General features: G+C 36.2%; 1 protein-coding gene and 1 long non-coding RNA gene across 2 annotated transcripts; one reads left to right on the top strand and one right to left on the bottom strand.

The window, feature by feature from the left end:
* The first annotated feature begins 1,056 nt into the window (after positions 1 to 1,056).
* LOC113300245 lies at positions 1,057 to 3,805 on the top strand. The gene is made up of 2 exons (XR_003335638.1): positions 1,057 to 1,729; positions 2,589 to 3,805. It is a non-coding gene; the product is annotated as an uncharacterized LOC113300245 (long non-coding RNA).
* An 8,359-nt stretch (positions 3,806 to 12,164) lies between these two features.
* On the bottom strand, positions 12,165 to 16,206 carry LOC113300244 (chorismate mutase 3, chloroplastic-like). Its single transcript, XM_026549451.1, has 6 exons — positions 15,739 to 16,206; positions 14,305 to 14,530; positions 14,126 to 14,212; positions 13,452 to 13,595; positions 12,768 to 12,860; positions 12,165 to 12,684 (listed from the first exon to the last, which is right to left on the bottom strand). Exons 1-6 carry the CDS (start codon positions 15,954 to 15,956, stop codon positions 12,448 to 12,450), a joined length of 1,005 nt encoding a protein of 334 aa, XP_026405236.1. The 5' UTR covers positions 15,957 to 16,206; the 3' UTR covers positions 12,165 to 12,447.
* Positions 16,207 to 21,145: the final 4,939 nt, after the last annotated feature.

Genomic DNA, 21,145 nt, shown 5'->3' with positions numbered 1-21,145 from the left:
TTGGGGTCCATTCCAACCGTCCAAAATGTCGGTTGGTAATTCAACAAATATTTGCAACCGTAGGTCCCATAAAACAAAATACACAGGAAAATATACGGTTGGTAACCTGCATCAAGTTACCAACCGGATGGAAGTACGGTTCATAACTTGGGTTCCCATACCAACCGTCCAAAGCATCGGTTGGTAATTCAACCAATATTTGCAACCGTAGCTCCCATAACAAAAAGTACACAGGAAAAAATACGGTTGGTAATGTGCTTTAGGTTACCATCCGTATGGATGATACGGTTGGTAAGGTACGTTTCGCTACGAACCGTATCTAAACCTATTTCTCAACTTTTTCAACATACGGTTGGTATTTGGGTTGAAACCAACCGTATGTTCTTCAAATTTTGCAGGTACGATTGGTATGCGGGTTATTTTCAACCGTACCTCACATGCAAGTTTCAATTTCAAGTTTCAATTTTGATCTAAAATCCTAATTTTTCATACAAAACTAACTTAAATCAAACACAATAGACGAAATACTAACTGGGTTTTTCGAAACATACCTTATATAAGTCATTGTGCATGATTTTGATGGCTGAGGAGTTTCAAATTGATGTTCTTGACCTAATGGAGGATTTGGTTTATTAGAACCCTACAATCTTCACAAACCTGCTTCTTCGACATCTCTAATATAGTTTCAAATCAACGATTATCAATTTTTCAACTCGCCGATTAATCGAAGAAGAACGATGAAGAAGTTTTAATGGTGGTGGAGAAGAGGAGAAGAAGATGAAGTAAAAAAAAACTGTTTTGAGTTTTAATTAGGTTAATAATGGGGAAGGACAATTCAGTCTTTTCAACCACAAAAACAAGGATAAATTAGTCCATTTGAGGTGAAAAGGGTAATCTGATCAATTAACAACCCCCATAGGACACCTCCTAACCAATTAGAGGGACATTACTATTACCCTTGCCTCACCTCTACCATTCCTTGCCGCCCCTATGCCAAGGTCCATTTCGAAATGGACATATCGACTAGAGATAAGATAACTAGATTCAATAGTCTGTTTTGACACCAACCAATCTATGTTCATCAATATCTTCTAAATATTTTCTCCTCGCGTTACAGAATCCAGGTGTTTTTCGTTTAGGTTAGCTCCATGTCTACTAGTGATAATGTGATCAGTTCATCTTCCTCTCCTTCTGACTCTTCATTTGTAGTTTCTTATTTGATAAATTCATTATGTGGATTATCTGAAAAATGAAGCTATTCGATAAACTGAGGATTCACTAAACCTCACACTACAGATCTTATCACTAAGCATCCATTAATTTTGCTATTTCATCCTCTTAAAACAAACTCAAATTGGATTTTTTTCTTCCTTCAATTCTTTATGGAATACAACTAGCTAATTTCATCTCAAGGAACTCATTCATCCTGAATGTGAGCTTAAAAATCCAATTTGTTCCTTCATTTGATTCGTAAGAGAATTATTCAGTCGTAGTTACAACTCTTAAAAGTTCTTCTTGGATTCTCAATGTAAATGTGGTTGAAAGTTGATGGTCAAACTAGAACTTTTGAAATATGAAGGTGTCTCTGAATCTATCATCAGAATTATAGTCTCAAAGGGTTTGATTAAGGAGAAAATTTCTCTGACGTCACCTTCAGTAGTGACTGATAAAGGATTTGATGAGTACTATGCTATGCTTGCTGAAGTTGGACTTCACCATTTCAATAGAAGTAAGTAGTCTTATATTAGTGTTTAATCTTCCCCCTCTTTTGGTATGTGTTCTTTTTTGACTGTTTGGTGTAAATTTAGCTACTTTTGTTTGATCGTTTATCTGGGGGTTATCAATTTGTTATGTGTTCGTGATGTACACTGTGACTACATAAAAAGTCCTTTGATTGGGGTTGTTAGTCTAAGAATATCTTGTTTGCCTGGACGGCCTGACATGTTTCAGTTTAATTTGTTCTATGGAAAACATCCCGATTTGCATTAAGTTGTTAAGCTAGCCTCAATTCTGTACCTAGGGAGGATTGTGCCAGATGTTTACAGTAGGATTTAAATTGTAGTCTTCTCCCTAGAGTGAGCTGTCTTGTCAGACTATTTAGACCTTGACCCCTCCACATTCGAGTCCTCTTCGTTCTATTATAATGCAGCAGCACTATTAGTCATGGTTTTAATCAATATCCTAGGTTGTTTTGAATCAAAAAAATCATGGAATCTTATAAGACACCAGATGCTGACAGTGGTCGAGTTGGCCTTTTCAAGTTCAATGTCAAATTTCCTTCGGGCATATTTATAGCATTTAACTACCTTTTGAATTACTGTGGCTCAAAGGCCACGGTTGTACGTTAGGCTGCTATGCATCTTATCCAATATAGTGAATGTTGCATTCTTGCATACTCTTAAGAGTAAGGTTTCTTGGGTGGCAGAAGATATTTGGGAGAACAATGTGAGTAGAAATAAGAACTTGGATCTTAGAGATGTTCATCCTAATGTTAATCTTTCTGCCGATTGTGGCCTTGGTTTTACGTTTATGACTAGAACTAAGAACTTAAATATTTGTATTGATTCCTTATGTATGACTGTTTTCAGGTTATGGTGCAGTTGGATTTTTGGAGGATAGGTGTACTCCATCCAATGCTCAATATTGGTTGGTAATTATGAAAGTGAAAAAGTTCAAGTTTTATTCTAGCATGCGAGTCGCAAGACCAAATTCTTAAATAAATTTATCATGGCATCAGATGATAAAAAGCGCAAAGCAGTGGATTTTGAAATGGGAGATTTTGTGTGGGATATATTGTCGAAGCATCGCTTTTCAGTTGGTGAGTATAACAATCAATACAGTATATACGTACATTTTCTGAGTTATGTGTATCTAGCTGTATGTATGACCACAAGTTTCTCAGAACGAAGCTACCAAGCAACTACTGTATCATATTCATAAAGTGAGAAGTGCAATTAGAAAGGTACAAACGATCAAGGAAAAACTAAGGATCAAGAGCATTTCTACGAAACGGATTAAAAATTGTATATGTGGGTTGATGTAGCCGAGACCCCATGCAGTTATGGAGAAGATGAAGGAGAACATGCCTGACCATGCCAAGCTTTTAAAGATTACCGGGTGATGAAGATGTGTCATTTTTGTCAGAAGTTCCACAAGTACAGGAGTAACAATTGCAATTGAAAAGGCTGCCATTCCTAAACAGATTGGAGCGAGTTTTGCTAGTTTATCATTTCTCTTAGCATCTGATTTCATTCGTCGCAGGACATCTCCAACACTTGGACAAGGTGCCTCTAAGGTCTTGACACAAGATATTGTTTAGGCGTTAGATGGCGAAATTAATGCGGAATGATCTTTACTGAAACCCAAAGTGAACATGAAATTCGTTTACCTGATAATGTTCTTTTTCTCGATCTAAGGGAATGCAAATGTCGGATTCTTTAGCCATTGGTCGGAGAACTAGACCATTTTCTTCGATATTTGTAGTGTGTTGGTGGTCATCAGCAACTTCCCCGTGATGTCTAACTGCCGGTGACTTCTTGGGGTGCATGTTTGTTAATTGATTCACCTGAAACGTATAAATACATAATCCATCAGCATCTAGCAAAGAGATGAATTAAAGATATTCAACATCGCCATGGATGATTGAAGGATGTTATCATTTCATAAGGCTATTTATTTAAAAAAAACCTGTGATGTAAATGATTCACTTGAGAAACACAACTCCAACTCCAGTTCTTTATTACTGGGGTTGTATTGTGTTTGACGTAAATGATTCATCATCTAGTATATGGATACTTGTTTGTTTCAACGAAGAAGAAAACTTGGAGTTTGAAAGAAAATATCAAACAAAGAGTCCTATTTAAAACAACGTAAATGACCATTAGGCAGGACAACTGCCACAGTTCTTTTGCAAAATTTTACTTTTATTTTCTCAGTGCTAGTTCTTTTTTTCTTCTTATTCGGCTTAACGGTTTCTGTTACTGATCAACAAGTAGTAGTACAAAATCATGGTTCCGAAGGTCATTCTCCCTCGAAGTTGTTTCTATTCGGGGATTCTTATCTTGATACAGGAAATAACAACTTTACTGTTAGATGCTGGAAGTTCCCTTATGGTATGCCTGTCCCCGGTGTCCCGACTGGTCGTTATTCCGATGGACTTATCTTCACTGATTTTCTCGGTAAGTAATGTTTACTTTCACTTAACAAAATTTATTGATGTTTTTGCTCAATTTGATTTCTAACTCTTGTTGCGATCACTAGCGTCGTTTATGGGAATGATAGAATCGTCTATTCAACCCATAGTCCTTGTTACTTGAAGCTATCGCTATCTAATTGAAACGTGCGATAAGACTTCTCTGGACTAATTTGTTGTTCTATCTAATTGTCCTGTGATATAGTTTATGACTATGGGTACTGAACATAGACATAATGATGATCAGATAGAATCCGTAATTTAGTTTGGATTTTGAACAAAAAAGTAAAATCTTTGAGGAATCAAAATATGATATAAAATCTCTTACCACAAATGTTCAGAGTAATTCTAAGCCCTTAGAATTAATTCAGTTAGCCCTAGTTGACATGAGCTCAACCCAAAGCCACTGTGGTGAAATATGGTTTATAACTTCCGTAGATAATTGTACGAGGTACTATCTTGTATACTTGGTTAGGGATAAGAATGATGCCTTAGAATCCTTAAGATGTATAAACTTGAAGTTCAAAACCAATTAGAAGCCTTGAATCTAACAACTGTATCCTTAAGGAGATGATAATAGCCATGTTGATTAGTTCAGGATGACCTTGTAGGGGAGGCAGTCCTCTTAAGTAGTATATCCTCAATAGAGTTCCCTTTTAAGACAAGTAAAAGGATTAGAACTGACACTTCTTATTGCCTTGACTTCATAATATGCCTAGACAAGGACAGGATGCTCACGGCCAAGAAAGTTTTTTTGGAATATATTAAATTCAATCCGACCCTGAACCCGGATGCTCACAGCCAAGAAAGTTCTTTCATGTCACATTCAAACTTTGCATGTTTGGTATATATATTAAATTCAATCATACCCTTTTTTTGGAATTTCATGCTAGTTAATGCATGCCGTTAGATAGACCGACATTTAGGTGTCATTACAAAATTATGGAACACACTAAAACTGGTAGTTTTCAAAGTCTACAGGTCATACAATTATATTATAACAAAAATTTGCGCTACAAAGTAAAAAATATGTCTGCAAAAGAGAAGAACACCCTTCAGAATACAAGAAATTGAAAAAGAATTAATAAGACGGTGAATCCCTGCTAATATTTTTAGTCCAAAAGGAGTGCAGTAACTCGTGTACGGACTTCTTTTTTTGTTTGGTGCAAAAGAAGATTCATTGAACAATTAAGTGTGTTACACATGACAAACATCTTCTAACTGATGCCTAATGCAATTTGGTGTCTAAAAAGCCATTCATTTGTTAGTTTCTTTTTCTTAAACAGTTTGGCCAGAAATATGAGCAACACTGTTTTGAACTCTAATAATACAAATGCAATCCCAATACTCAAAAGCCTGTACAACTTGTTTAGCTTCTGAATTCTGGTGATGTAATTGCCAAGCTATAAGTCGTTCTACATCAGTTACTGCCCATGCAACTGATTTTGCATCCAGTTTGAATAAAAAATCTGATTTACCTTGTGTGCCACACTGCCAGATGCTATCCCTGCTTTATTTCTACTGGTATTCCACAACTTCAGTCTAATTACCTATACCCCCAACCTAAATCTGTGGTCAGTGCTGGTGCTTCTATATTACGCGCAAGAGGACTTCTCCGCTGACATTGTGATAGCATAAGGATATTTCAAGCTTGATCGTGTATGGGCGTCAGAATACCACTATGTGGTGGTGTTTCTAGTACCTGCGCAGTTGTTGTAAGAAGTTAGATGCATCATCTCCTTTTCTGATCCAAGATACATATAAAGACATATATAAACACACTAGTCTCATTTCAATTGGACTAGTGAATGTTGTTAATCACCAACGTACAGAAGGAAAACATAAAGAACCAACTCTCAAGGCTAAATTCAGTATGCAAAAAGATGAGAACAACTATAAGACAGACATCGTGAATTTACAAAATTCAGTTGAGCCAACATAAAATTAAGAATCTATTTTTTTAACTTGATTCAAACACATTCAGATTTTTTTTTTTTTTTTGCATTAACCAAACAAATATTTAACCAAGCCTGCAAGTTAGTCCAAATAGACCCGCAACTAAACCTTAACAGTCTTAGAAATTTCTTCATCCCTAGAAGTATCAACATGAAGAGGCCTTGAAAAAAAATCATTAGCTAATATTGAAACTGAAAATACAATCACAAGAACTTAAAGCCAGTGACAGAAATTTTTTCATCCCTAGCAATTTCTTCTCAACCTTGCATGATTGCAGCGATCGGGGTTGCACAATGCAAAACGACTGTAGCCCACAGTGACTTCTCATCAGCAGGAACCTTCTGCATTTGAACTTTTTCGAAATTTGCATCAAATAATCTGCAACAACTGTCACCAAATGATCTGCAGTGTAAAATGAAATTGGCTAATAAGATATATAATGTATTACATAAATTTGCAAAAGTGTAGTCATATAAAAATGTCTGAAGATAACAGCATTGGTTGCTAAACATACATCTAAGGCCATTCTAACCATATTTACTACGATATTTTAATGAGATGCTGACAAGTCAACACGAAATATTAACTGAGATAACGAATTTGATGGAATCCGTTCAATTGGCTTAGTTTTGTAAGAAATAAAAAAAAAGGCTCAGATTTGAAAATGAGATATCAGAATAGACCTATTTCTCTATGTATTCCAATTATATACCAAAAGAATTTGGGTTACAATCCGAGATGGTTTTTATACATAACATCGAACCATAAAAATGAGCATAATATGTTACCGTGATTCTCTTGTACTCCACTAGGTCCTGAATTTCACTGCCCCGGATGATAGGTTTATTCGGGACAGATACTTGCAAATATGAGATTGATTCAAACCATTGCTTGTATTCAGCATCTGCTCCGATATCTTCTATCAACCGTTCCACATCCATGTAACTTCCGGAGGTATGGTCCCTCTCGACGCATGTCTTAGAACTTACTTCCAGTTTGTATTGAAACATGTATTTCGGCTTTTTACTTTTCTTCACATCAACTTCAAGCTGAACATACACTTTCTGCCGGTGGTAACCAAGTTGGTGCACGATTCTGGTTGAATTATACATTGTGCACTCATTCCGAAAAAACAAGGGTCCATGGTACAAAGAAATTGGATATTTTTCATAAGCATATCTCCGATCGACATGGGGTCAAATTTCACATCCGTGATGTCGTCCCACTTCAAGTTATTTAACGAAAACCTTATGCGCACCAAGTCTCAAGCTTGATGGCTTGAGGACACCCCTCTACTTTTTACCGCATTACAATGGGACCCCGCATCCCATACTGTTTCGTTTGCTACAAATCTCTTACTCACTCCCGAAAAATATTTGTATATCCAAACCTATGTTCACGTACGTATACATACGACATTATGATTACCATCCAAATATAAGTTACCAAAAATACTAATCAAGAATGTCCTAATAGTTCTTGTCTGAATCTAAGGTAAAACAAAATAAAAACATATTAGAATTATAAAAGGGGATCAGAAATTTCTTACTTGGAGAAAAGTTATATTACCACCCATTTGCCGATACTTCTTCCGAGAAGCTTCTCTCAAATTCTTGACTAAAAAGGCAATGCAAATAGTTCCCAAAGAATATCTAGAAGCTTTATTGACATTTATAAACAATTGAAGGTATTTGGCGCCCACTAAGTTCCCTGTTTTTCCGAAAATATCGCGCACCATTTCTACAAACATTAAGAACGTTGTAACAGTCCACTTGATTTCGTTTGGGGATAGAGGAATTTTTCTTTTCACGCTCCCCTTAAAACGATGCCTCAATTCTGTTAGCTCGAAGAATTTCAATCTCTTTTCTTTATTTTAATTTGCTTCTCCGTCAGGGATTTCTGATAGGTGCCAAATATTGGATTATTGCTTATCATTTTATTAGCACTTATCCCATTTTGCATACCATTAATTCTCTTTTTGTAATGAATTATGTATTTTACTCTCCTCAAGGATAAATACTTAATGCTATTTAATTTTGTATTTTTAGGTTCTAAATAAAGATTGGATGAGTTGTGGAGCGAAAAGAGCAAAGACATGGGAGAAAGCCGACAGAAACTTTGGCAGAAAGGCAGTGAAGAATGTGGTATGGAAGACTCAAGGATAGAAGTGGGCTTAAAAGGAAGAAATTGTTCTTAAAGAAGAAGTGGGCTCAGAATTTTCTAAACCCAAACTCTAAACCCAAGCCCAAACTCTAAACCCTAAACTCCAAACCCAAACCCATTCTTCTGTAGCCATCAGATCGACCCATCATCTCAGAAATCCAACGGAGTTGCTTCGCTGTTCGTCAGAGTTCGCTGTTCTGACCAATACCATATCACCTAATTCTAATCTCACCCGTCGGATTCATCCATCAACATTTCATCCAACGTCTTCTCCTCGCCAAACTTCAGATTTAGATGTCTCCGTCTCACACCGTAGTACCTAACTCTTTTCTAAACAACAACCAAACACTCCCTTCAATCGAACCCATCATCCCCTTCTCTCCTCTGCAAAAAAACAACTCGACCCATACCTTCTTCTTCTTCTCCTGCTTCACCATCACCATCACCTACTCGAGCAGAACTCGAGTAAACAAAACCACCATCACCTCCCCTACCTCAAACCCTTCATCCTACCTATTTCCCCTATCTTTCTAGCCTTCTATTTCATCAATTTCTCCTCTTTTCTCCCTCTGCAACCCTAGGTGAGAGATTGATGAATTAGGATAAGCTAGAGACGCAATTGGACCAGGAGATGGAGCAGCAGAGTGTATCGAAGAGAGGGAGCAGTTATCAGAGAAGAGTGGTGAGTATTTTTTTCATATTTTTATAAACCCTAATTTCTGAAATTAGGTTATTTTGGGGAAGAGCATTGTAACTATAAATTGGGATGCGGTTTGTGTGAAATGGGTATGCTTGGATTAGCCGGTGCACCCACTGTTAGTTTTTAGGTTTGTATTTTTTTTTGTTTCAATTCCAATTCAACTCAGTTCATGTGCAGTTCCATTATGTTCATCATGTGCTAATTAGTTTAATTAGGGTGTTGGTGAAACTCTGATCCTATTACTAAGTAATTCTTGTTATGTTCCTGTTGTGCTGAAAAGGCTAGGATTGAATATCCTTTAGGTTAGTAGAACACCTAAGTGGTTGACCTTTAGTTAGTTGGTTAATGAGAATACTATCTAATATTAGGAAGATGACCATCTTAGTGCTTTTAGTTTCCTTTTTAGACCCAACCCTTTGATGAGCAGCAGGCATTGAACCTCAACTGCCATCTAGTTAGTCAGTTGAGCCTAGAAGCTCACTGATAACTATACTAGGGACAAGAGCAAGAACTAGGATGACTTAGCTTAGGAGAAAGGTGGATTCAAGACCCTAGTGTTCCCCCAATTCCTTGTTTGCTTTTGTATTGTCACTGCCACTTGTAGAAGTCAGTTAGGAAAACAAAGAAATAATACCACACCCACCTAGTCCCTGTGGACAAACCCTTGCTTGCATACTATCTTCAATAGAACCTGTATACTTGCAGTTATTACATTGTAGGTTGTTTTATTCGCCTACCAGTTACTTTAGGAAATTACTTTAGGAAATTTTGCAGCAGCTGAACTGAACCATCATTTCGGCTTCATCCAACCAAGCAAATTTTAAACCCAAATCTTTCAAGGGTTTCCAATCAATTTTGAGTCGCACCCGGCCCACTAATAAACCCGAAATATGGACAATGTCGTCCGGAATTATTGTCATTTCTCCGGTGGGGAGATGAAATGTGTCATTCTCGAAATAAAATCTCTCCACGAATGCGGAGATGTCAACTCTATCGACCTCATGATGGGAATTGGGAAGCTTTAATTGTGTTATATATCCCGACTTGAGCACAATTTCTTGAACCTCCTCACATTCCTCATCCAATTGCCAACTTAACATTGTTTCAAAGAGAATGTAGAGCTTCAAAATTCTAGCATCATTTTTTGGATACTACATAGTAAAAAATACATTGGTCAATAATATTTCTATAAAAAATTACCAAGATTACAACTTCACATTACCCGGTGACGCCAAATTTTGACAATGATATGGTCTTCATATCCAAATAGGACTTCACCATTATCCTTGGGTAGACCATCACCGATCTCTTCAAGCAGCAACAACTGGTTAACAATGTTGTTATTTGTATTTTTATTTTATTCGGACACTTCTTCGGCCCATTCTACTGAATGTGGTTCCTCAATGTCTTCCTCATCAACTTGGTCAACAAAATTATCTGACTGTTGTTCCTCGATAACTACTTCTGTTCCACCAACATTAGGCCATGAAAGTTCTACATCATTGGGTGAATTGGAATGTTGGGCAATTGGTTTCATAACAATAATTTCTTCTGTCGGATCTGTAGTTTTGGCAGAAAATTCTTTGGTTGTAATCACCCGCTCCTTCATTCTGTAACTGGATTAAAATGTTTTGGGTTTGTTAATTTACTACTAAAGATAATTAGTAACATCACTAATTAACATTAACTGACATAAAAAGACAACAATTCAAATTAGGGAGTGGAAGTTAATTGGTTACCACCATGTGAGTGGTAAAGTTATGGAATTGAAACGATTTGGTCTCTTTATATTCCAGTACTTTCAAGTTTGAAAGCACAGAGAATATGCAATACAAACCTCATATCCCTTTTTTTACTACACAAATAATTTTGTTAGTTGTAGAACAAATCATGGCTGAAACATATTCGCCGCCAATAACCTGAATCTATGAATATGGTTTCTGTCAGACATTCTGAATGAATCGACGGCTTGAGAGTAGGAATGCACAACTTCTGAATATTCCTGATGTTTGTTTTACCTTTGTTGACCAGTCAAATTTTAGGGGTCGTTCATATTATCATCCTAAGTGGCCGAACTAAGTATTGGAATAATTTTAAAAAATCGATAAGTTTCATGTTCGACAGTCTTGTTCACTAAATGGACGAACTACGCCTGCAACTATCCATGGCCTCCATTAACCAAATTTTAAAGAAACTCAACAAAATTTCTCAAGTCCAAACGAAAATAAAAAAGATGGTACAAAATTACATGGGATTTCGTATTTGTCATTTATTTCTTTTCTCTTTATCTACTCGCCAAAAAAAGTGTTTCTCTCAACCTTTTTCGGACCAACTACAAAACCAGAATGAAGTAGTTCTTCGATTATCAATGTGACATTTTTTCCATGGTTTTAATAAGAAATATAAGGGTGGTTCAGACTCTCTTCGATCGACAAACTTCTTCGAATTTGAAGAAAGATCAAAAAACTTTCCGACAATGAAAAGGTACGAGTTGTTGAGGATTCGAACCTTTCTATTATCGCCAAAAAAGGTGTTTCTCCCACCTTTTTTGGACCGGCTATAAAACCAAAATGAAATAGTTTTTCGATTATCAATGTGGTTCGTTTTTTCATGAGAAATATAAGGGTAGTTCAGGCTCTCTTCGAACAACAAACTTCTGCGAATTTGAAGAAAAGTTCAATAAAAATTCCCTACAATAGAAAGGTTCGAGTTGTTGAGGATTTTGGGAATGTTATTGCAAAGCTAATATACCTATTTGAGGGTAAAGGGTGATTCAAGGGTAACATCAGCATTTGGTTTTTCCACTGAGATGTCCCTTAGCATAATTGCCGGATTTGGGTTAGTAGGTTTAAGCCCACTGAGATGTAGCGCAAACCAAACTATTTGTCATGCTCAAAGACAGTGCAAGTAGAGGCCCACTGGATTGCTTACTTCAAGTTTGAGGCCCACTGAATTGCCCACAAAGATTTCTTCTCCAACATTGAGCTATGTATAGGCTGTGGTGGAACACGGTGTCTTTCAGAGGTTCACCTAGTGAGATTCAAAGGACAGTGTCTATGACTAGTACTCTTTTAAAAGTCTGATTTGAACTTCAGCAACAAAGACTAGTTTTTCAGCAGCAAATCAAAAGAAAATACTGAAAAGAAGAATCAATTCGCAAAAGCACCCATTTCTAATTACAAATAGAAATTTGCATAAACATCGATATTTTTCTTTCTTTTCACATTGCAGCACAGCTTAGAATATACTAGGTGAAACCAACTACCGGTAAACAGATTATAAATAGCAGCCGAACTAACTGAACTAACTAAACACCTCTATATCAACAATGGTACCATCAGGTAAGTAATCCTAATGAGTATAAGGATCAAGAACCACTGTTTCTTACCCAATTTTAAGTAGGAAAGAAACAGTGAAACAAGACAAAAGGAAGTTCTCAATCCAACCTTCTGAGGAGGTATGCGACTTGGACTTCCTTGGTCAAGGGCATGATCCAATCCCCGTATAAATCTGCAACTAAGCTTGGCCTAATTTTGTAGACTGGGTCAGATCCATCAGTATTTTCACTAGTGTTAACTTCTTGACCATATGTCTTTGTCTTCATTTCGACTCTCCTCTTGACTGATGCTTCCACTTCCTCATATGTGAGTAGTTGCATCAATCTATCTGCATCCTGCAAAATCAGTATAAGAAATAGAGCTGTAAATGAAGATTGCCCAATGGAAAACAGAAACAAAAGTAGGCTCGAAACTGTACTTGTGCTTTAATGGCAGCTTCATAGACAGCAGGGGAGGCTCGAAATTTTGCCTCAGCCACGTATTTACCATAATGGATTCTCTTAGAGAGTGCCTACAAGCAGAGCGAAAATACAAAGAAGAAAGACAGTAGATAAGTCTCAATTTCCTTTTACGGTTTTGGCTAGTTACAAGAAATACATCATGTACCGAATAAGAAAGGATGCCAGGACACAAACCAAAGCTACAGATGTTACGATGACCTAGTCAATAGATTGTTGGCATGTCTCTTAGCTAATTTCCTATAACCAAGTTTCACATATGAGATTGATTCTATCTATCCGGGTGGCAACAAATTAACATCAACTTTCTTGGTTAAGTCTTACAGAAGGACTTGTCTATCCCCTTCCTAGGGCAGTTGTTGATTACAACTTGTAAGTCTTTTGAAAGGCAAGATGAACACATAGTTCTTCTGCACCACCATACTAGGTAAAGTTCTTGCAAACATCCATTTTTCATGAACTATTGGGTAAAATCAAGACAAAATCGATAGTATACACTAAGTTAGTTACTAACACGAAGATAAGAAGAAGCATAGTTGGTTTCTAATTTCTTATGTAATACTGCGACCATCATAGTCGAACTCCATCTTTTAATTGTAGAGGGATTGATTACTATGTGAAGCATGACATATTCAAGAACTTACCTGGAGGCATATTGTGTCGCAAACAGCAGTTGATCCACAGTTGCCATCATTCCCTTCTTTAACCAATCTGGGGAGAAGCTTCTTAAAGTACATATCCCAGATCCTATGGTTAATGTTGATAGAATCAGCTATGGGATGCAAAACCTATATGGAAATCATATATTGAGTGCTTAGTTAGAAAAAGATCCCCAAGCAGAAAACATTAGCAATAATGATAACGCAGTAACTGACTGAAGGTCATAATTGTCTTTGATTGAGAAAATGGTCATACCCAGACAGAGTAACAAAATGAAAGAGATTTTGGTTTTATAAAGCAAGACCAGTACAACTTTATAAAATCAGCATTATTTTATTAAATGCAAAAGGACCTTGAACATGTGACTTGTATTGGATTCCGTAACTTCTAAAATCAAATGAAAACCAGAGAATCTCAGGGACTCAAGAAAGCTGGTCCAAGTTTCTGCTTTCTGCTTTAGTGTACAACTGGTTGTTGAGAATTAATATGCATTTTCTAGTTCTAAAAGAGAAGATTGAGAAGAATTTTGAGTGTACTCCATCATTCAGGAATCGGGATTTTGTTCTGCAGGATTTTACTTAGCATCTCACTAGTGAACATCATTTTTAAGCGACAATAAGGAAATAGTAACTAGGCCACATCACATGTTCGGACTAACCTGTGGGTACTGCAATGGTGGTAGCACTGGCTCGGGCAAGTCAGATGGGAAGAACGGATGTTCATCAGGACTCTTGTATCTCCCGACCTGAATTGACATAGGAAACTCAATTAAAGGTCAGGAACAAAAAAAAAGTCTGTATTTCGTACTTCATCTTTTCATCTGGATAACTTTCCTACCTGAGCATGGAGGGTTTCCGTTCCCCTGACCATGTACTCAATCAGAGATCCATGAAAACCATCAATTGCAAAGGTGTCAGCTGTATAAGTTTCAGAATTGTAAGAATACTGAGCCCTCTCCAAAAGGCTAAATATTATGCTATCTTCTTGGCGGATTAAGGAGTGCCTTATACTGTCCAAAGTCAAGGTGTCACTCTCATCCACTCTCTTCTTGCTTTCTGATCTTCTACAATAATATAAAGCTCAATGTCAGAGATTGATCTACGAGGATCAATGATAACGAGTAAAATATCTTTAAGATTTAAAATCTGTTTAGAATATATGCTGACTAAGCAATAGATTTAACAATTTTGGTTAGTCAAATTCCCCAGACATTCTGACTAAGCATTTCAGTGATGTCTTGACTAGATGTGTGCATAAGAGGACAGAAAAAAACTTGGCTTGTCATAATAGATTACATTCATCGAACACCAACATGGGGCCTAAGCTAATTTGTGAAAGATCTGGAAGTTTTGCGAAGTATTAAAAACAACTCCTATCATTAATTACTTTCGTAAGCATTTAAAAGTTGTATTTCAGCAATAAATTAGAAACATCGCACACCACCGTGTTTATAGCAATAGAACAAACTCAAACCAAATAATAAATGATCTAAGCACGCAATTGTACTCATCCTCATTGAAGATATCGTATAGCAGCATATGCAAGGCATTGTTATTGCCACGTGATCGGTTATGACATCCTATTAGCAGATATCTACGACGACATCTACAAGGTGAAACCGTAAAAAAATAAAATGTTTTGTCGATAGTGAGTCTTAAATGTATCACATAAGATGTTATAACCTCAGAAGACCCAGCACGTGGTCATAAACAATGTCGAATAACATGATGCAGTTGGGGTGGGGATTAAACGAGAGTCAGGATAATTAATGTCTGTGCACGTTACAGGACCACCAATACCCAAAACTAGCCCCAGCAGCAACAATTCTAGTTTACCAAATGTATCAGCTTACGTTATACAATAAAAACAATCTAGACATGCACATATGGATGTTTTAAATTGCCAAAATGAGCTTGAAGTCTTAATGCGTAACCGATTGGAGTACATAATTGAACAACCTAGCTAATACGGCATGAAATTTCAAAATCATAACCAGATAATTCTTCCAACAACTCAAAACTCTACCAGTATGTAACTGAAGCAGTTGCTCACACATCTTAGAAAAGTAAAGCAAACCCAATGTTATAAACGTGACTGACTATTAAATGAATATAACTTAGAGCCTTCTAAGGAAAAGTAAGTCCTTTAAAAAAACAATTTTTAATCTCCAAAACTCATAGAAACCCAAAATCAAAGCAATCTGAAGCAACATTATACCAAAATTCAAGTAATTTAACAAGAAAGGAAAGTAAAATATCGTTGTATACATACGAAGAATGAGATGTTGCCATTGATGATGAAGCTTTGATAGGTTGAAACCCTGTTGTTACTGTTGAACCCTTCTTAACGATGATAGAGTTTCCTTTTGGTTTTAGAGTGAAAATAGAAGAAATGGGCACTCTTAAATTATTCTTTGAAACATGATTACGATGAATAGTACTGTAATTGGCACAAGTATGTGATTTAACTCTCAATAGCTTCCCCTCCATTGATGATATTTCAGAAGAAGAAGCTGGAAATTAGGAAGACAAAAAATTCCAATTCTGATTGTACAGAGAGAAAGAATAATGGAAGAATTGGGCAATTGAATTTGAAAGTGAGAAGAGTAAATGAGTTTGGTTTTATAAGGAGAAAATTGAGAAATCCCTTATTTGTAACGTAAAAGAAATTCTTTCTTTTTTTTGTGTTTTTAGTGGGAGCACTGGGAAGAGGTGGAGGAGGAAGTAGGTGGTGTTAGCCAATAAAATGTTAGGTAGGAAAAAATAAAAGGTCCAAATAGACATCCATTTCCATATATCATATATATTCTCCACCAAATCTCATAAACAAACAAACAAACAAACAAACAGGAGAATGTAGGGTCTGTTTGGATGTTATCACACCTTTTTTCTTTCTTTTGTTCAAAACAAGCATCCTGCTTATTCTTCTTTAAGAAGTTTGTAACCAGGGGCAGAGCCAAGATCTCAGGAATAGGCGGACAAATTACCAATCAATGTCTGTAAAAAGGTTAAAAAGGCTAATAAAATGGGTTAAATTAGCTCAAATTAGGTTGGGAGCTCATATTTGAGGGGGTGCACATGACACCCATTTTTCAATATGGCTCCGCTCCTGTTTGTAACTGCACGAAATTCCATAGCGTACAGGACACCCATCCTCTTTTGTTTATACTGCGATCAAATTTTCAAAATTAGAATCTCATCTATGGCTAAGATCAAAATTGTGTATGTATCATTGGGAATGACAATTAAATCAGCATTCAAACTGGTTTAGCTGGTTGGGTCTGCTCAAGAAAATTACACCTAATTGTGATGCATAAAAAAAAGTGAGCTAATAATATCATCGATCCAATATCTCACTCATAGAACCATGAAAAATTAAATAGCCTCCCAATTCTATTATCCAAAAAATCATAAACATCTACCTTCCCCAAAATAGTCCCCGGGACAAAATTATCTCGCCACACTCAAAAACTGGAAACTACACTGCCTCTTCTGGATACAAATGTCTAACTCAGGGTCAACCAATTCATACCCCTCTACCACCAACCAAATTTCTATGGACTCTACCGTGTCCACCAAAAATTCGGCTTTTCTTGTGGAAAGCCATCAGTGAAGGATTACCAACCTTCTCTCTCTTACATCACATCCATTTGACCAACTCAGACATATGCCCAAGATGCAACACATCACATCCATATGCCCAAGTCACCTTCTAATTCATTGTCCAACAACAACTAACTCTTGGAACACCTTATTCAATCAACTTACTAATTCACCGAACCCCAATACCACCCAAAATTTCATCCTAAAGCCCCAAACAACCATTTCCCAAATCCTCCAACAACCTACATCAACATCTGTAATATCATCCTTCTGTTTCCTTTTTTGGACCTTATGGCTGGCTAGGAATGATCTAATATACCAACAAAAACAAACTACCTCGGAAGAAATCCTAGCTTGGGCACAAAAAATGCAACACGAATACTACGGGGCTCTACACTCTTCACCACCAATCACTCCAGGAGATACACCAATACTCAACCATCTAATAAGAGATAAAAGGATATCATCAATTTCGGTAAAATGGTTTGTGCCAAACATCAACTAGATCAAGATTAACACCGATGGAGCAACCAGAGGACATCCAGGATTCGCAGGGCCAGGATTCATTTTCCGAGATTCAGACGCACGAACTTTATTGGCTCTATCTCATCCACTAGGAATTACAACTGCCTTAACAGCGGAAACTTGGGCTATGCTTTTAGCTTCAAGAACAACAACAGAAAGACAATGGCCAAGAGTTCTCTTTGAAGCCGACTCAGAAAACTTATTGCGCTTCATCACTTCCTCTGCTCCTCCACCTTGGCACATAGCAGAAATGATTGGGGAAATACAACAACAAATCCCGCAGGTTGCTATTCAGCACAACTACAGAGAAGGAAACCAAGCAGCCGACGGATTGGCCAATCATGCAGCGGATGACAGTCTAACAGGAAACTCACCAACCAAAATCTGGGACCAGACAATCTCATTTTTTATCAACCAAATTTTATTTCATGATTCCGTGGGTATCACATACCCACGATAAATTATAAACTAAGTTTTTATAATAAAATGCATGCTTCAAAAAAAATTTTTAACCTAGTATAAAATCTTGTAAAGGCATGTATATGTAAAGAGCATTGTGGAAAACATGTAAGTTAAACCAACTACTTTTTTGTTTAAGACTTGGGATTATAAGACTATAGGAACAAATTAGTACAATATTCAACACAAACACTCCCTTCTGAACTAATCTTCTTCTTCTAAGTACAAAATCAGCTCCACCTATGACTATTGAAGCACCTAGATTACGTTTGCAATCTGTCCATTAATTTAATGATATCATTATTTATTAATATAATTAATAATAATTGTATGATAAGAAGTTGTTGTTGAATGATAAAGAAGATGGTGGCATCTGTAAAATTAAATAATAGAGAGCACATCTTTAATGTGCATAGATTCTTCTTCAAGACTTTTCAGTTGAATGATAGTTATACGCATTCAAACATTCTCCCCAAGAACTAAAATACTAAAAACAAAGTAAGAGCTTCTCTGATGGTGAATATGGATATTTTCTACGTAGCATCCTTTTTAAGACATCATCTAGGTATAAAATTCTACCACCTTCGTACCACATATGTAGGCGGATGGGGTTAATTTTCGTGGATTAAGAAAAGTGCAACTCATAAATTTTCATGTTTTACCCTTTGTCCTATTTATAACACTATTATCTATGTACCATAAATAAGGGTATGGCTGGAAATTGGACTACGCTTATATATTGGTACAGGGGAAAATGAAAATTCTGCACATGTAATAGGTACGGAGGGAGTAAATATTAAGAGAAAATAAATTTTATCTCCAACCCATAAAGTGTTGTATTCTTCTTTTACTTGTTTATAGGTATAGTATAATTGGTTAAAATTATTTCCATTTTTGTTTTTAATGATTTTTATTAATAAAAGTGTGACTAGAATGAGAAGACATCCTCTAAGTGAATGTCTAAAACTAGAGGTTCACCTAGAGGATGTCTAATTTTTTTTTGCCACATCATCCTCCTATCAATGGGTTGGAGATGAATTTTTATAAAAATGGTTGTGTTTCCTATGTGGATGAAATTTTTTTCCTTCACACACATTCCATTAGAGAAGCTCTAAGAAAAGAAAAATAAATACATCCAAGTTGACCTTTCCACTATCTTACATATTCCCTTAAATAACTCACTTTATGAAGTATTGGGATGCAATTGGGTCCATTTCGCACAGGCGTAATAGAAGGAGATAGTGCAGTCAACGGTGTGGTCAATGGTTGCATTCAGAGTTTTCGTGTTTAGCATGAGTAATGCTACACATATCATCGGGAGATAATCCCGCGGATTCTCCGTTTGCATAGGGGGTTGTTAAAGGAGGGGTCCATCTCTTTCTTACTCTCACTCGGTATCCGCCACGGGATTATCTTCCGGTACCAAGCATTATTGGTTTGGCATGGTCCAAATGCAGGAAATAGCACATACTCGGTAGTTCGTACTACCTCCTTAAGGCAACATTGAATGTTCACCTCTCCATACCTGCATTGAAGTTCGCCTTCTATTGCATTATTAAACTACGCCTTTTGTCCATTCTGACTCCTAAAATTTTGAAGATAAACATTACTCTTGACTTGCTATCATCTTCTTTAACTGATATTTGTGTTTTTCATGATAACTTTGTTCTAATCTCTGCAACTCATGTTACGTACATCACAATTTAACACTAATAAAAACAATACTTTAGGTAGATATGATTTTTTAGTCTTCTGCCTCTTTTTGTAGATCCAGATTTACTTTTACAAATAAAATTCGTTTGAATATATAAAACCTATGATTTCTCTGGGTATTTAGGATGTATCTTCATCTCTTTGTGATTATGTGGATATTAATTTTAAAAAAGACCGATTTTTGTTGTCGTTGGAACGATCTAGCTTTAAGATTTTAAGCTATTTTTGGTTTTTGTCATGTGAAATGGAGGTTTTGTTGCTAATCAGCTTCATGCTAATCAATTTCATGAAATTAAGCTTCGAAAGATAAAAAAAAAAATCATTAAATTAGTACAGATCATCAATCAGAAAACGTTAATTTGACAATGAAGACCTTGATAATATCAAGTCCATGGCGATCTTCTATTTTTTAAAATTGTTGGTAGTCTGATATGGAGTATCTTTAGTATTGAACTTTTCCAAGCAAGCCAAACACCTATTTGTGTACTCCCTGTAGTTTGAATGCACGACTTCCTACTGCTAGTAATCGGTATTACCTTGCGCTGGTAAAATTTGCATGCCAAACGGACCCTTAGTGATAGCTTTCGAGTGCAAAAATGGGTCTCTCGTATATTAATCCATGGGAATTACCTATAATGCAAAAAATACTTTAACATGGCATCTCATGATTTCATATTCAAGCTAAAGGTTTGAGACATCAAGTTCATTCGTTAATATAGACTTTACTTAAGTATTCATCTTTCTCGTTTGAACATTTTTTATTAAAAAAGACGATTACTCAAAATAATTCGAGTTGATTTTGGATTATACTATAAATTTACTTTGATTTATATACAAATTTTTAATATATTTTTATTGTGTATTGCTATTTCTCTTGATTTGCTGAAAGTTGTAGCTTACAACGAGATACTTAAACTACAAGTTTACAATATCCTCCCATGAAAGAGAACTTATATTGTCGTGTTACCCTCAAAAGCACCTTTTCTTGAACACCATAAATACAAGTTTTTCTTTCACCGCAATCAACAGATCATCTTGCCTCTTGTGACGACCACCATGCACCCCTTAAGTTTCTCTCCTTCCATAACTCCCAGATGATCGCATAAGGTATTGTCTTCCAAATAATAAAATTACGTTCATTAGACTTAGTTATCCTCCACCCTCTCATACAAGCCAGAAAACTCTCTATCATCACCATTTTAAATGTTAAGCATTGAACAAATAATTCAACAACAATTGCTCCCATTCACAATGTATAAATAAGTGTTCACTTGTCTCAAATTCCTTGTTGCATAATAAACACACAGTCTAAGACAGATTGATTCTCCTACTCGCCAGCATGGTTCTAGTTGGAACTGAATTATACATATCTGCACACA

The sequence above is a fragment of the Papaver somniferum genome, chromosome 7, assembly GCF_003573695.1.
Source record: "Papaver somniferum cultivar HN1 chromosome 7, ASM357369v1, whole genome shotgun sequence".
Taxonomy (NCBI): domain Eukaryota; kingdom Viridiplantae; phylum Streptophyta; class Magnoliopsida; order Ranunculales; family Papaveraceae; genus Papaver; species Papaver somniferum.
This window is presented reverse-complemented; position numbering and strand designations above follow the sequence as displayed.